This window comes from Carettochelys insculpta, chromosome 27, assembly GCF_033958435.1.
Source record: "Carettochelys insculpta isolate YL-2023 chromosome 27, ASM3395843v1, whole genome shotgun sequence".
Classification (NCBI taxonomy): Eukaryota; Metazoa; Chordata; order Testudines; family Carettochelyidae; genus Carettochelys; species Carettochelys insculpta.
In genome coordinates, this window is record NC_134163.1 from 10,713,118 (window position 1) to 10,727,895 (window position 14,778).

Genomic DNA, 14,778 nt, shown 5'->3' on the forward strand with positions numbered 1-14,778 from the left:
CGCCTGCGCGCCGCGCCCCCTTCTCCCTCTGTGCGTTTCTGCCTCGCCACCATTTTGTGCAGGGATCGCGGCGCGCTTGCGGCTTTTATCCCACTTAGGCCCGTGCGAGAGAGAGCCGGAGCAGCGGCGTCATGGCGGAGAGTCAGTCAGCGGCCGGGCTGGGGGAGTCTCCGCTCCTGGGTGGGGCGGCGCCCTCCGGCTCGGAGCCCGAGACCCGGCGGCTGAGCGAGCTGCGGGTGATCGACCTGAGGGCCGAGCTCAAGCGCCGCAACTTGGACAGCGGCGGCAACAAGAGCGTCCTGATGGAGCGGCTTCGGAAGGTGCGAGGCGAGGCTGCCATGGGGGAGGGGACGATCGGCCGTGCTTCTCCCGGGCCTTTTGTCCCCGGGCTGAGCCTGCCAGGACGCATGCGCGGCCCGAGCCCGGCGGAGCCCTCGTTTCCCCCCCCCGGGAAAATGGCGCTAACGAGCTGTCCGCCACCTCCCCGCGCAGCTGCGCCCTCGAGGGCGCTCTTACCCCTCTCCCTCGTTCCGCTGCGAAGGCTGCCGACTGCCCCCGATACGGTCCCTGGGCTTTTGCCAGCACCCGGCGCGACTGGCCGGTGTCTGTCGTCCCGCGACCCACGCCCTTCTCGGGAAGCGTTAGCGCTCCCCCTCTCCGCACCCTTCTCTTAGGCCTCTAGAGCCCCCCACCTTCCCTGGGGTATCGGCATTAGCCGCCACTCCATTCTCTGGGGCCGCTAGCACCGCTTCTCCCGGTACAGACTGATCCCGCGGAGCCACTGTTGCGCTGCTTTGCCCCCACCCTTCTGCTTAGCTCTGGTGAGACAGCGAGGGAGGATTTTTATTCCGGCGGCCCCCGTTTTACGTTCTGTACTTACCCATAAAGGGTTGCTTCCTGCCCCCCGGAAAGCTTACAGATTTGGTCACCTGCCTGGCTTTTAAGGGTATTGTCATGTACGGAATGGATGCTCTGATGCAGATTGCTTTCTGGAAAATTGTGAGCAGTGCACCCTGACTTGTCTCCTCATACGGAGGTGTTTACTGCTGGCTGATAATCTGACTCTCCTGTATGAGACGATCCTATTGGGAAGATGAAAACAGATTTTTAAAAGTCATCAAAACAAAAATGGGTTTTTCTGTGTTTATAGGCCATTGAAGAAGAAGGGGGAGATCCTGATGAACTGCCAATGGCTTCAGAAGTTAGCAATAAAAGAACGCCAAAGAGAACTAGTAAAGGTACAAAATAGACCACACTCTCTCTCCTGGTTCATAAGGAACTTGTATCTAAAATATAGTTCTTTCCTTTTCTTTTTTTGTTAGTTTTCTTTATGATTAGTTGTCTTGTAATTTTATGGTTTTCATTAGAGTGTTTGTTCATATACAGCTGAAATTATGTTATCAACAGCCGTTACCTTTATAGCACTATTTCCTTGACCAAAGAAGATAATTTAAAATTATTCTTGTGCAGTTCAGATATACTTTATGTTACTCGGCCTTCAACCCTAAAGTGAACATATTTTTAAATTGCAAGTCTATGTTTAGTACTTGTGATATGAATACAGGATTTTGCCAGGCATAAGGGAGACAGCTGCTCTGAAAGCCCTCAGGCAGATCTCTACCAGATCTCCTCAACTTGATCTTGACCTGCACCCTTGTTTAATTCCGTTTTTCTAACTATGTTTTGATGTGGGATGTCAGCTTTTCCGTGAGGATTTAAAACCTGCATTGTCAGTGAGTTGGAGTTTTAAAACCAATAAGTTATACAATTGTGGGAGTAGTCAGTTTACAAGCAAGTAAAACGGATCCTAAATGTAAGATTTCTTTTAGTAGAGTTCATGTTTTAGAAAGAAATTCCTTTTCTTTTGAAAGGAGATGATAAACTTATTATTAAACCATGTGGTTGCAAAACCTTAAAAATTGGCTTAGAAGACGTATTTTCTAAAATTGCGTTTAGCTCATATTTAAAATTTTACTAGCTGTCTAGTTATTTTCTTGTTTGTATATTATGGTAGTACCTGAATCCAGAAAGTGAAATTGACTTCATAATATTTATATAATCAAAAGTTTGTGTAGTAAGAGTCATAGCTACCCATGATGTGTTCTGAAAACTAAAAGCTTTGATTCAACAAAGTAAGATCATGGATCTGCTTGCAATAGTGGTAGGTAAATTATAAACTGAAAATTGATTAATCTGTTTTTGTCATAAATAAGAAATAAATTGTGGAAAAAATGTCTGCTTATAATTTTGAATTTAAAAACAAGTTTTATCTTTATAATGCACTTTATTGAGGAGTTTAGGGATGAGAATGATACAGAGAAAGCTAAACATCAGGGGTCTAACTGTTGTGCAGCAGCACATAGTTTTCATGTTTACTTATCAATGGAATGTGGGGTTTTGGGGGTTGCGGGGGGCCTGCTGAGGCTGTTATACCTCTCCAGAAGATCCTTGCTAGGTTAACCTAGCCATATTTGTGCTGGGATTAGGTCAGCCTAATTAATAAGGTGCCACAGGACCCCTTGTTGCTTTTCCTAATTGCAGAGTTCAGTACATGAAATCTTCCAAGCCCTGAGTAACACAGCTAAATCAACATAAGTCTGAGGTGGCTGAACTTTTGGCACTGGGAGCTGCATGACAATTTTTATACGTTCTGGGGGCTGAACACAAAATAGCCCCAAACCCGCTCTGTCCCCACCATGGGCTTAATCTGTCTCATCCCCAGCCCCCCACAAGCCCCTGCCCCCAGGCTTAAGTCCTCTCAGCCCCAAACCTGCCACCACCTTGCAATCCCCAGACTTAACACTCAGCCCCAAACTCAGCCCCCGATCTCTGGCTTAACCCCTCTTAGCCTCAAAATTGGCCCCCCCATTCCCAGGATTTACCTGCCTCAGACAATCAGAAAATGAGCTCCGCACACTGCTGCTGCTACACCTCCACTGCCACCCTTCCACTTTCAACAGGGCTTCACAGCTCCAAGAGGGTTAGACTCAGCTACCCCTCCCCCAGCTCTCCTGCTCACTTTGCCCACCAGCGGTGCCCTGCACTGCTGTTTTGAAACAATGGAACTAAATTTAATTGGTTCAAGCTGAATCCCTCCTGTCAGCCGTTAGCCAGATTTAAATTTAGTTCCATTATTTCAGCCACGGCAGGCCAGAGAGCCCCAGTTGACTCCTTAAAGAGCTGCATGCGGCTCTGGAGCCACAAGTTGCCAAACCCTGTCCCAGCCTGACTACACTCTGCACCCCACGATCACTTTGTCAGCTTGTGTAAAATAGGACCACTGCCACAGGGAAAAGCTTCAGGGGCTGGATGAAAAGGCTTTGTGAGCCAGATTCTGTCCTGTGGGCTACATGTTGGCCACCCTGACCTAAGTTCTAAGGGTAGAACAGGCACTAGATGTACTGCACTTTTTCAAGTTGATGCCATGTAGTGATAAATACAGCCCAAATTATTTGCGGCCCTAGAATTATGGTCTTAATGAGTAATTTAGCTCAAGGTTAAATAATTAAGGAAAGAGCATGTATATTCTGAATAAAATACTTAGCTTAATTCTTTGAATGCTGCTGTTTTCAGGGCGAAAACCAGAGGAAGGCATTGAAGACAATGGACTGGAGGAAAACTCTAGGGATGAACAGGTATGTGAAACCATGGTGAAGGTTAAAGAATTGTTTTTAAGTTACAATGAATACACAATTATTTTTTTCTTTTTACAGGAGGATATTGAAGCAGGTTTGGATAACTTGCAAGATATTGACATGATGGACATTAGCGTATTAGATGAAGCTGAAATAGATAACAGCAGTGCTGTAGACTGTGGAGATGATTACAATGCTGATAATATTCTTGACTCACTATCTGATAGTAAAGACAATATTGATGCAGAAATAAAAGAACTTCCAGATCAACTTACAGAAAATGAGGTAACGGGAGATGTGGGTTTTATTATATATTTTTCTGAACATTGTAGGTAATGTGTATTTCAAATGTCAGGAATCAACATTAGTATTTCCTTCATGTGTATGTAAATAACATTCTCATTGAAATTATTCAGGTTTCAAGGGTGTTTATATTCTATTTTATTCTAATTCTTCATATCCATTCTTGTAAATGATACTTTTATATGCATGAGAGCGTTGTGAGAGACCCACGTGCATTATTGCACAGTATATTTTTAGTGGGCTAACAGAGAATTTTAAGTATTTTCTTGACTTCAGGATTTTCCCCAATGTTGCCTTTGTCTATTTTAAGAATGGCAGTTTTGTACTGATATTACTATTTTTACATATTAAGTTCTGCCAGTGCAGCGCTTGCTCTTTAATGTGGAAGATAAAACCTCTGATGCTCCACAAGTTAAAACAGCTGTGAATCTCCTAATGGGACTCTGAGGGATAAATCTTATTGTCCACCTCTGAGCAGGGGCTAAGTATGTTACTTGTAAGACTGGCATTGTTTTCAAATAATCAGAGTATCAGTCTTGTTTACTAATTTAAGCTACTTTTTTCCCTTTGGAAACAGAAGTAAGGCAATGAGACACATACTCACGTTTAAAACTATCAAATTAACACATTTTCTCTTCAGATTAGGAGCTTTTTTATGTGCACAAGACCACTGTAAATTGATATTTAATTGCTAATGAATAATTTCATTAAAAATGAGGGAAAATATCCTGGCATTTTTTAGCATTTTGAGAGCCAGAGTTCCTCTGTGTGTGTGTGTGTGTTTGTTTTTATTTATTTATTTTTGTGACTATTTATGCAAATGGTATCTTCCTGGGAAAAATCAGACAAAGTAGTGTGTTCTTCTCCCATTCAATTTTTTTATTTGGGTTTTTCTCTTTTAAATTGTTTGTAAACAGTGAAATGTTTTTCTGTTCAATCTTTCAGGAAGACTGTGAGGAAATTGGAAACAATTTGGACTCTTCCTCATCTGATTTATGTATGATGAAGGTAAATCAAAGTTTTAGCTCTGGTGGTTATTGTTAATACTACATAGAAAACTGCTGATTAATCTCTCAGTTCGGGTTGGAATTTGTTATAATTTAGTATAGGTGTTGTAATGCTCAGTCCAGTTATAATGAATGATGAGGCTCCAGCAGGGTAGTGGCAACTTATTTTGGAGTCTGGAACACAAGCTTATCTATAAACTCAACATATCTGCCAATTTTGGCTTCCCGCTTTCAGCAATCATCGTCTTCTGCTATTTGAGTTGTAAAGAAATGTGATTTTAGTTTGGAAAGCTTCAGTTACTTTTGTATAAGCACCAATAGAACTTACATATCACTGCTTATACGTATTTTGATTAACTTCATTTTAGAGAAAAATGAAGAATTGCCACATTAATATTAACATTACATCATCGGATTTTCATGTCACATCATTTTCTTTTCTCACATAAATTGCAGTGATTAGTATCAACGTGTAGTGTTTTCTCCATAGTTGTTTTTAGCATAATAGACATAAATGTCCTTTTTGATGCCTTTAGTATTCTGAGGTTGTATTTACATTAGCACTTTTGTGGGTAAAATTTTTGTCAGGTTATGAAAAAGCACGTACGCTCCTGACTGACAAAATATCTGTATAGAGAGTGTGGTGTCAGCTGGGGATGCTTTCCTGCCAACATTGTTACCACCACTGATTAGGACTTGTTTAATTATGCCAGCAAGAGAAATCTCTGCTGCCGTCACGGAACAGCTACACTAGAGACCTTACAACAAGACAGCTGCGCAGTGATACAATTGTGCCACCATAAGGTCCATAGTGTAGACATATTTTGAGTTAGCTAGCAAGACACACAACGAATGGAGCTGAAACTCAGATAATTTGGTTTGCTTTGTGTTTTTGTTTAATCGAATACACATTATATATAAACATTTCTGTGAAAATAGTAATAAGCCTCTTCCACTCCTACATCTTGGAGCACATGCCATTGAAGATCATTCATCAGCGTCCCCTGTCATAAGCAGTCTTTTTCAATTCTGACCAGGTGTGTCCCGTGTTTTTAGTGTCTGCCTTTGGGTCTCTCTTTTTTTTGAGAAATGGTTCTAGGTAAATCAGTTCTAAGTACAGTATCTGAATTATAATGTGAAATAACTTTCTAAAATTCCATTTTTGTTTGTAGCTGACACTATTTATTTATGAAGATTATAATAGTGTTTTTGATGTTTTTATTTTTTTTCCTTACAGAAAATCGAAGAATCTACCTTGGAGCCAGGTATTATAAAAGACCAATGTAATCCAATTTTTTTCAACTAATTCTTTTAAAAACACTAGTTATTTTATCCAAAAAATGCAATGTTATATTTTGCATTATTCCTGTGGTGGACAATCCAGATCAAGCAAGGGTCATAGAGATTGGAAACCCAATCATATCCCCAGATCTGTGAAGTAATGTCTGTCATTTACATATTTTCACTGACATACAGTGGTTATTAAAAGCCTCCTAAACTATGTAAATGTATGTAGAAAAGTTAATTTCAGTTTAAAGCTAAAGATTCTACATTTAAAACAGATCTTGTGATATCACACGGTACTTTAATTCTTTTACTAGTAGAGCAGAAAAGGCAGTATAAAGCCATTGTAGGGAAGTAAAATTTTAAAAATTAGTAACTGGATACAGAAGAAAGAAGACAATTTCTTCATGGAAATGCCATACAGATTCTATTCACTTTCTGGACTGAAAATATACTCATGCACCATCGGAAGATGTCCCAGTTTTCATGTTGGAATGTCTGCTAAAAGAATTTCACAGAAATTAGAAAATTGAACTTTCAGTGCATTGATGCATTCAGTAAGCTTCTTGGATTGTGGAAGTTAAATTAAGAAGAACCAGAACAGAACAATTTCATGAAGAATGTCAAGGACCAACCAGAAGGTTTTTATTTAATCTGTTGGGGGCATTTTCTTCCCTGTAACATTTGGGCTTACTATAATTTGTTAGGCTGCAAATAGTTTAGAATTTTTAATACTGTGTACATTAGGGTTTTCCAATCTCTGTGTAGCTTAGAACTTCTCTTGGTGTTAGTGTGGCAGCCATGCCAGTTCCACATTTGTGATTGCTTTATTTCCCTGGTGATTAAATCTTGTGCCATTCTATTCCTGTTAAATCCATAGAAAATGAGAAAATACTCGACATTTTGGGGGAAACTTGTAAATCTGAACCACTTAAAGAAGAAACTTCTGAAGTGGAGCAGCCATATGCAGAAGAAGCAAGTGACTCCGTGGCAGGCAAAAAGCTAGCAGAGGAAGAGGACACTCTTGCAGCCAGTCAGTCGGAGGAAGATGCTTTAGATTGGGACAGCAAGTCAGCACAAGTTCTTTCAAGGAAGGAAGCAAAGCATTTAGTTGTAGCAAAAGGGGAGACAAATGAACAGACACTAGATGAAGAGAAAATGGACTCTGAATCTTTAGTAATAGAAAACATAAGTGATCAGAGTAGCAAACCATCACAAGGTCTGGAAGCCTCTAGTGGGGAAACAGCGGATAAAGATGCAGGTCCTGAAACCAAAGATAGTACAGAAGATGTCAAGAAAACAGAAGAGAAAGCTAATTCAGAAGAATCATCTGCTACTAAAGAGTCCTCTACCAATGAGGGCGGTGATCAGAAAAAGAGGTTTGTTTTTTCTCAGTTTTAGACCAGATGCTATCTTTTTCATTGGTCATTAAGTGATGCAAATAGGCTGTTTCCTTCAATTGGCCAGCAAGACTGATGAAATTGTAGTCTATTCCTAAAGAATCTTTTATTTCTTCTTGTTCAATTTTTAACCGATGGTTTGATTTCCTTCCTTTTCTCAACCTTCAAAGGTTGTTTTATTAAATTATTCTTATTTTTATCTTCTGCCAGAGAGAGTTTAGGAATCTGACTTCCCTTATTTCATGTCAGATTTCTTAATACAGTTTGCTAAGGTGTCTTATTTCTCAACTAGTTTCTGGTAGGTATTTTAGTACGAAAATTTAGAATTAATTTTACTTTATTTCATCATTGAGTAACATTAGTTTTTGTCTTTAGCACCGAGGAGGAAAAAGATACAAAGACAGTGTCAAAAGAGGAGAAAGGTATGTTGTGAAGGAAAGTAATTTTCATTGTAGGATTCATGCGGTAAAACTTGTGCAATGTCTTTGCCGGTTTTGCATAATAGGTTATTGTAAATGTGTATTATTGAAATCAGTGGCAGGTTCGGTCTAAAGTTTTGTCTGTCTGCAATATGTAACCTTTTTTAAAAATGTATAGTGTGTACCGTGGAATGTTTGTTGTTGTGATTATTTTGTAAGTATGTTAGGTGAGTGTATCCTGCAAGTGTACAAGTTGACTTGAGAGAAAACCTTTAATATGTGGCAAATGCAGAATTCTCATGGTCACCTTATTATTAAGGGCTCTTCACTCAACACTTAGTTTGATAAATTTATTTAGTATATTCATATATAATCTGCTTCCCTAAAATAAGGGTTTTAATGCAGATAATCAGAATTGTGATAACAGTATATTTCCACGAGTCTTCTAAAGCCCTCTGTCAAATTTTTCTGTTTCTTCTTGGAATTTCTTTGTGGACTGCACTCAAAGGGCACGTGCATACCATATACAAGCGAGATGATACTCTTTTAACCAGGAGTATCAGCAGGGCCCCATTGTCTCTGCATGTTCTCATTTCACCTCTGTCACCTCCCCATTCAAGGTTATGCATCCTGTTCTCTTTTACCACTACAGCAATAAAACTGAACTTGTCAGAGTCTGCTGGCAGTCACCCTTTCATCAAATCAATTTTGTAAATATTAGTAATTACTGTAAGCTCTTTAAGGACATTTTTCTGCCTTTTTGGCAGTCTTAATGATTTTCTTTAAATTTTCTTCCTTCTGATTGTGTGTTGGTCACTCTTCACCTAATGGCTGAGCCTAAACCTGACATGAAGCCAGATGGACTTATTCCATTAATGGGTAGACACTCTTTATGTATGATTTGTTTTTATGAAGACTACATTCTGGACCACATGCTGATCTTTTTCCACCAAAATTTTGTCAGTCTATAAATACTCCTGTCTTGAAGAGTTCATGTAGCATTACATTTGAAAAGTTGTTTCTCTGACTCCTGAAACAACCCTTAACTATGCATATAAAATTATGGGGTTTAAATTAGCTGTTAGCACTCAAAAGAGATGTTGCAATCATTATAGATAATTCTCTGAAAACATCCACTCAGTCTGCAACAACGGTCAAGTAAACAGGATGTTGGAAGTCATTAAGGAGTAGAAAAGATAATCTATCATGTTGTTTCTATATAAATTCATGGTATGCCCACTTGTTGAATATTGTGTACAGATGTCACTCCATCTCAGAAAAGTATATTGTAAGATGTTCAGAAAAGGGCATCAAGATTGTTAGGGCCATGGAACAGCTTCCATAGGAGAGATTAATAAGATTTGGACTTTTCCGCTTTAGAAAAGCGACAGGTAAAGGCAAATATGGTAGATGTCTATAATATAACAGGTATGGATGAAATAAATAAGGAAGTATTATATAGGTGTTAAAAATAAAATTACAGGCAACAGATTTAAAGTAAACAGTGGGTTTTTTTCATACAATGTACAATCAGCTTGCTAGTGGATGTTGTAAAGGCCATGACTGTAAGTAGGTTCAAGAAAAAAACTAGATCATGATGGATAGGCCCATCCATGCTTATTAGTCAGGATATGGAGGGATGGTGCCCCTAGCCTCTGTCAGAAGCTGTGAATGGGCAACAGGAGATAATTTGATTATTTGTTCTCTTTGTTCCCCTGGGGTCACCTAGCATTGGCCACTATCAGCAGAAAGGATACTGAGCTAGATGGGCATCTCATCTGATTCAATGTAGCCATGTCTATGACTTTGTAAATGAAGGCTCTGCCCTAAGTCTCCTTACCAGTATTGATATAGGGACAGCAAGCTCTTTGTCCTGGACCCTTTCTGGATCCTGAAATTGAGGTTGGCCCGTCCAGACCACAGTATTTTATAGGGGTTCTTCTAGATTCCAGTTTAGTAAAGGCACACCTTCTAAAGACACAGTTGAGGCTGTCATATTCCTGAGTTTAAAGTCTCAGGGAAACGCTGCAATAACATCAAGAATCTGTTAAGTTATATGTCCTTGTGCACTTATATGACACTTCAAGTCTTCACCACCTTCAAGGCTGGCTGAAGTTTTGTTTACCAGCCCATCAAATACAGACATTTGCCTCGTGTTTCTAGCTGATACAGTAGTTTCACTGGATGCTACCTCTAGTTGAGCTGCAAAGGAGAGAAACAACATTCTGCACCCGTCCTTCCACAGTGACAAAGATTGCAGTGTCTCCATAGCAGGTTTCTGGTTCATTTAAATGCAAAGCATGTTGTTCTGGGAAGAGTCGTTAATTCATATTTGACTGTTGAAACTCAAGGCAATTTGACAAGCTTACAAATCATTTCTGTTGTTCCTTGAAAGAGTCACAGTACAGGTTCTGAAAGACAAAAACTCTGTAAAGTAATATATCAGAAAGCAGGAGCGTGACCAGTCATTCTGTCTTTGTCAGGAGAAATTCAAGCTGTGGATTTAGTACCGCCTTTACAGAATAACTACAAGGGACAAACTTGCCTCAATATTCAGTACTCTGGAGGTAGAGCCTCCCATGATACAGCAATTTGCCAATAGGAACATCAAATAGTTTATTTTTTTTCTCAGAGTCAGTATCAGCCTCGGATTCTTTCAGCGGTAACTTTGAGATCCACAGTCAAGTGAAAGGATGCAGGATGTCCAGAAGCTGCATGTGGCATTAATAAATGTGCTCACTAGCTTCTTCTGAAGCTGAAAGCGTAGTTCATTTAGGGTGAGAAGTGTTGCGGGTCCCACACATTCAGCAGTCGAGCTGAGCCAATCACAATTAGAGATTAGGTGGAAACTAAAAGTATGAAAGAAATACAGGGGTTTTGTCTCAGAACATGGCACAGCTCAGTGAGGTTGAAGGTGTTTGTAACTTCATACTTTGTTTAGCTGTGTTTTTTCTGGAAGAACTACCGTTTAGAGTGAACACTTAAAATACTGATTCCCTGCATTTCTGTGAAATGTTGACCCCAGTATGTCTGTCACTTTGGATAGGCTTCAGGTTTCTATCTTGCAAGCATCCAAGACCAAGAACCATTAAACCTCATGCTGCAGGAATTCTTTGAACTGTTAGGATTTTCAGATCTTTGTTTACTGGTAAGGTGCTAACCAGCAATTCCTCTTTTGGTCCATTAATTTCAAGCTCTGAGGAATCCATTCAGCGCTATACATTCTTCCCTCGCTTAAACGAGGGACACGTTTACCTACAGTAGTTCACTCTGAGTGAACTTCCCCTGCTCATATGAGCCTTACTCCCGTCCCCACTGTTCCAGCCTCTCTAGTATGCCCCCCCTCCAGCAGCCTGACACCCCACTGCTGCCTGTACTCCCCATGGCCTGGCAGCCCCAAACTGCAGCAGCCTGACACCCCACTGCTGCCTGTAGTCCCCATGGCCTGGCAGCCCCAAACTGCAGCAGCCTGACGCCCCGCCAGCCCCACGGCTAGACCCCGCCCCGCCACCTGACACCCCCCCCCCCCTCCACAGCCCTAAACTACACTGGCCCCACAGCCTGAACACATGCGCCCCCCACTGCCATGTGTGGGTCCCGCAGCCCAACACCCCTGCTGGCTCTGCGGCCAGACCCCACTGCTGCTTGTACCCCCCGCAGCCATACCCACTCACACGGCCACCTGTACCCCCCACCGCTAGACCGCTCCGTTGCTGCCTGTACCCCCTGTGGCCCCACAGCCAGACACACACCCTGCTGCCTATAACCCCCGCAGCCTGACATCCCTGACACCTGTCTCCCCTGCAGCCTGACTTCCTGTGGCCCCAAACCACGGCAGCCAGACCCCCTTACCAGCCCGCAGGCAAACCACCCGCGGCCCCTCAGCCCAACCCCTCCCCACCACGTGGACCAAACTGTGCCAGCCTGAACCTGCCACCAGATTTTAACCCTCCCTCCTGTTCACAGCCCCAAACTACCCTCAGCCTTTAACCCTCCCCAACCCAAGGCTACTCACCTTTCAAAAGCAGTGCCACCTGCTGCCACTCCTTCCCTGAGTTGTGAGCCCTCGGAACTAATCAGACTTTTACACATAATTTAATAGGAATTTAGTGTCCCTCTTACAAGTTTCTGCCTAGGAGCAGAAAGTTGGGAATCAATTTCACTTGTAAAGTGAGGGATGAGTATATGTATTAGTACCCCACTGTAGACGCTGAAAAATCCTTTAGAATAAAATCAGTGGGGATTTGTTTGTGTGTGTGCTCTAAGGTATGCAATCACGTGTTATGTTGAAACCTTTCTTTTAGATATATGTAACAGCAATAAAATGGGACAGTCTCTGAATCTACCAGGCCGTGTCTACATGTGCCCCAAACTTCGAAATGGGCACGCAAATGGCCATTTCGAAGTTTACTAATGAAGCGCTAAAATGCGTATTCAGCGCTTCATTAGCATGCGGGCGGCAGTCGCACTTCGAAATTGATGCGGCTTGCTGCTGTGCGTCTCGCCGCTGCGCGTCTCGTCCAGACGGGGCTCCTTTTCGAAAGGACCCCGCCTACTTCGAAGTCCCCTTATTCCCATGAGCAAGCTGCGTCAATTTCGAAGTGCGGCTGCCGCCTGCATGCTAATGAAGCGCTGAATATGCATTTCAGCGCTTCATTAGTAAACTTCGAAATGGCCATTTGCGTGGCCATTTCGAAGTTTGGGGCACGTGTAGACGTAGCCCCGGTGTTTGTTATATTCTGAAGTTTTGTTTTTCAAATACGCTTTACGATATTTTTGCCTTAAAACTTACCTAAGAAATTATACAGTTCTCTCTTTGAAGCTAACAATTAACAGATGTATTCAGGATTTTACATACAATAGTTGTGAGGTTTAGCTTTGCTTAATGTATAAAGAGAGAGCTTTGTGTTGTGCGTCAGCAAAGTGTTACACTGAGGTGCAGGAAAAACAGGAAGGTAATACAGGTTGAACCTCTCTGGTTTGACACTGTCTTGTCCAGCAATATCCATAATCACATGTTTTTAGTTAGCTGGATGATCGCTTGTAATGGGTGTGGCCAAATTTCCCTCTGTCCTTCAAGTTTGTTTACAGCTTCTTGTCCTGGTTTTCAGCATTCTGTGTTGTTGTTTAACTGTAACTTATCCATAAGTGTCTGTCTTTTAAGAGTCCAGTAAGCAGTGGAAGTGTTGGTAATGCTGCTAGACAATATTGACGTCCCATGATCCAGCAAATTCTCTCATTTGGCACTGGTCAGGTCCTAATGGTGCTGTATTAGAGTTTCAACCTATAGTTATATGTAGTATTTCTTCAGCTACCTTCCTTCCTGCTGCACATGGGACTTGGGGCTTACACATTTTAACTAACTTCTCTTTCTGAGACAATCAGCATCATTCAGTGAGAGAATAGAGTGGCAGTATGTGTTTGTACATGTACAGTGTTGATTCTGTTGTCTAGACTCATGGGTACTTGCAGATATTTGGGCTGAATTCCTGTATACTCATTCTCCTGAATCATGTCCCATACTGATGGCATGGCAGCAGTACGGCAAGCTGTTAGATGGGTATATGGTGAGGCAGTTGATCAGAGCTTTGAAGAACAGTTGTGAGTTGCTGTGCTTTTCCAGGTCCTGCCTCCCTAATATGCCTGGAGAGGGTTGAAACTGAAATATGCAGATTGGTGAAGCGATGCGGTTTGATATTTATTCATTGTAGGGTCTATATCTATTTAACATAAGTTGTGCTACTTATATCTACTAGACTACTCCCCGATTCCCAGAGCAGTGAGCATAGGGATCCTGAACATTTTGAGAGGATCTGATACTGACAGGTTGTTTACCCATCTGATTGACAAACTAGTGGCTTAACAGGTAGCTGCCTTACAGGTGGTCATTCAGTGGAAGCATCTGTTCCTGTTATGAATCTTTGTCTGTTTCAGGAGCAGCTTTTGAAATCTGCCTGTGAGACAAATAATGGCAGATGTATAGTTTAAACTGAAATGGTTTTTTGGGCAGTTCAGCAAGATGCTGTGGAGAGGTTGACTATCCCACCTGGCAAGCTTAAACAGAAGAATTTGTAGAAGATAAATGAAATCTCTGAGATACAGGGAGGGAATACGACTGAGAGTGCATTGACCCCAGCAGTGAGGATAGCCATAGTAGCTTGTACCAAGGCAAGTGCTGGATACTGTCTTAAAAGTCAAGAAAAGCCATACGGAAGAGGTAGAGCTTCAGAGCTGAAAGCTCAGTTTTTGAAACTTCTGAGCATATTGGAGAACAGCCTGTGTATCTGAGCAGATTATATGCAGTAGTCCAAAAAAATTGAGGTGAAGTGACATATGCAGAACTCTTGTATACAAAACTATTTTTAGAAGGCTGTTGACACATATCATTGCTAACCACATTTGTAAGGTTATTAGTCTGGATGATTGACAGAGAAACATTTCCCATGCACAGCGCTTATTGAAAGTAAGAACCTATGGAGAAAGAATGGTGCTTTTTGTCAAAGAGAACTTTGTCAAGAGATCAGAGAAGGGCACTAGTAAAGCTAGTTTGCATTTGGTGAAGAAATTGGAAGGAATATCAGAGCAGTTCTAAAAGGCCAAAAGAGAAATATCTCCAAATTGAGCAACTGTTAGTTAATTTGCAAATAGATAGACCAAGCACCACCCACTTAAGGAGGACATTTGACCACTCAGAAGGCTAAGGAGACTGGTAAACAAGTGGTACTAGGAT

General features: G+C 41.6%; 1 protein-coding gene across 2 annotated transcripts in view; it reads left to right on the forward strand.

Moving 5' to 3' along the window:
* Position 1: 1 nt before the first annotated feature.
* LOC142002201 (scaffold attachment factor B1-like) overlaps positions 2 to 14,778 on the forward strand; it is a 32,278-nt gene continuing 17,501 nt past the window's right edge. Inside the window, exons 1-8 of one of the 2 annotated variants that reach the window (XM_074978096.1) lie at positions 2 to 320; positions 1,151 to 1,238; positions 3,574 to 3,635; positions 3,714 to 3,920; positions 4,884 to 4,946; positions 6,183 to 6,210; positions 7,110 to 7,608; positions 8,005 to 8,051. In XM_074978096.1, the coding sequence (XP_074834197.1) occupies positions 132 to 320; positions 1,151 to 1,238; positions 3,574 to 3,635; positions 3,714 to 3,920; positions 4,884 to 4,946; positions 6,183 to 6,210; positions 7,110 to 7,608; positions 8,005 to 8,051 (1,183 nt within the window). In that variant the 5' untranslated portion in view covers positions 2 to 131. The remainder of the gene's footprint in view (positions 321 to 1,150; positions 1,239 to 3,573; positions 3,636 to 3,713; positions 3,921 to 4,883; positions 4,947 to 6,182; positions 6,211 to 7,109; positions 7,609 to 8,004; positions 8,052 to 14,778) is intronic. The other variant, XM_074978095.1, reaches the window with a different exon arrangement.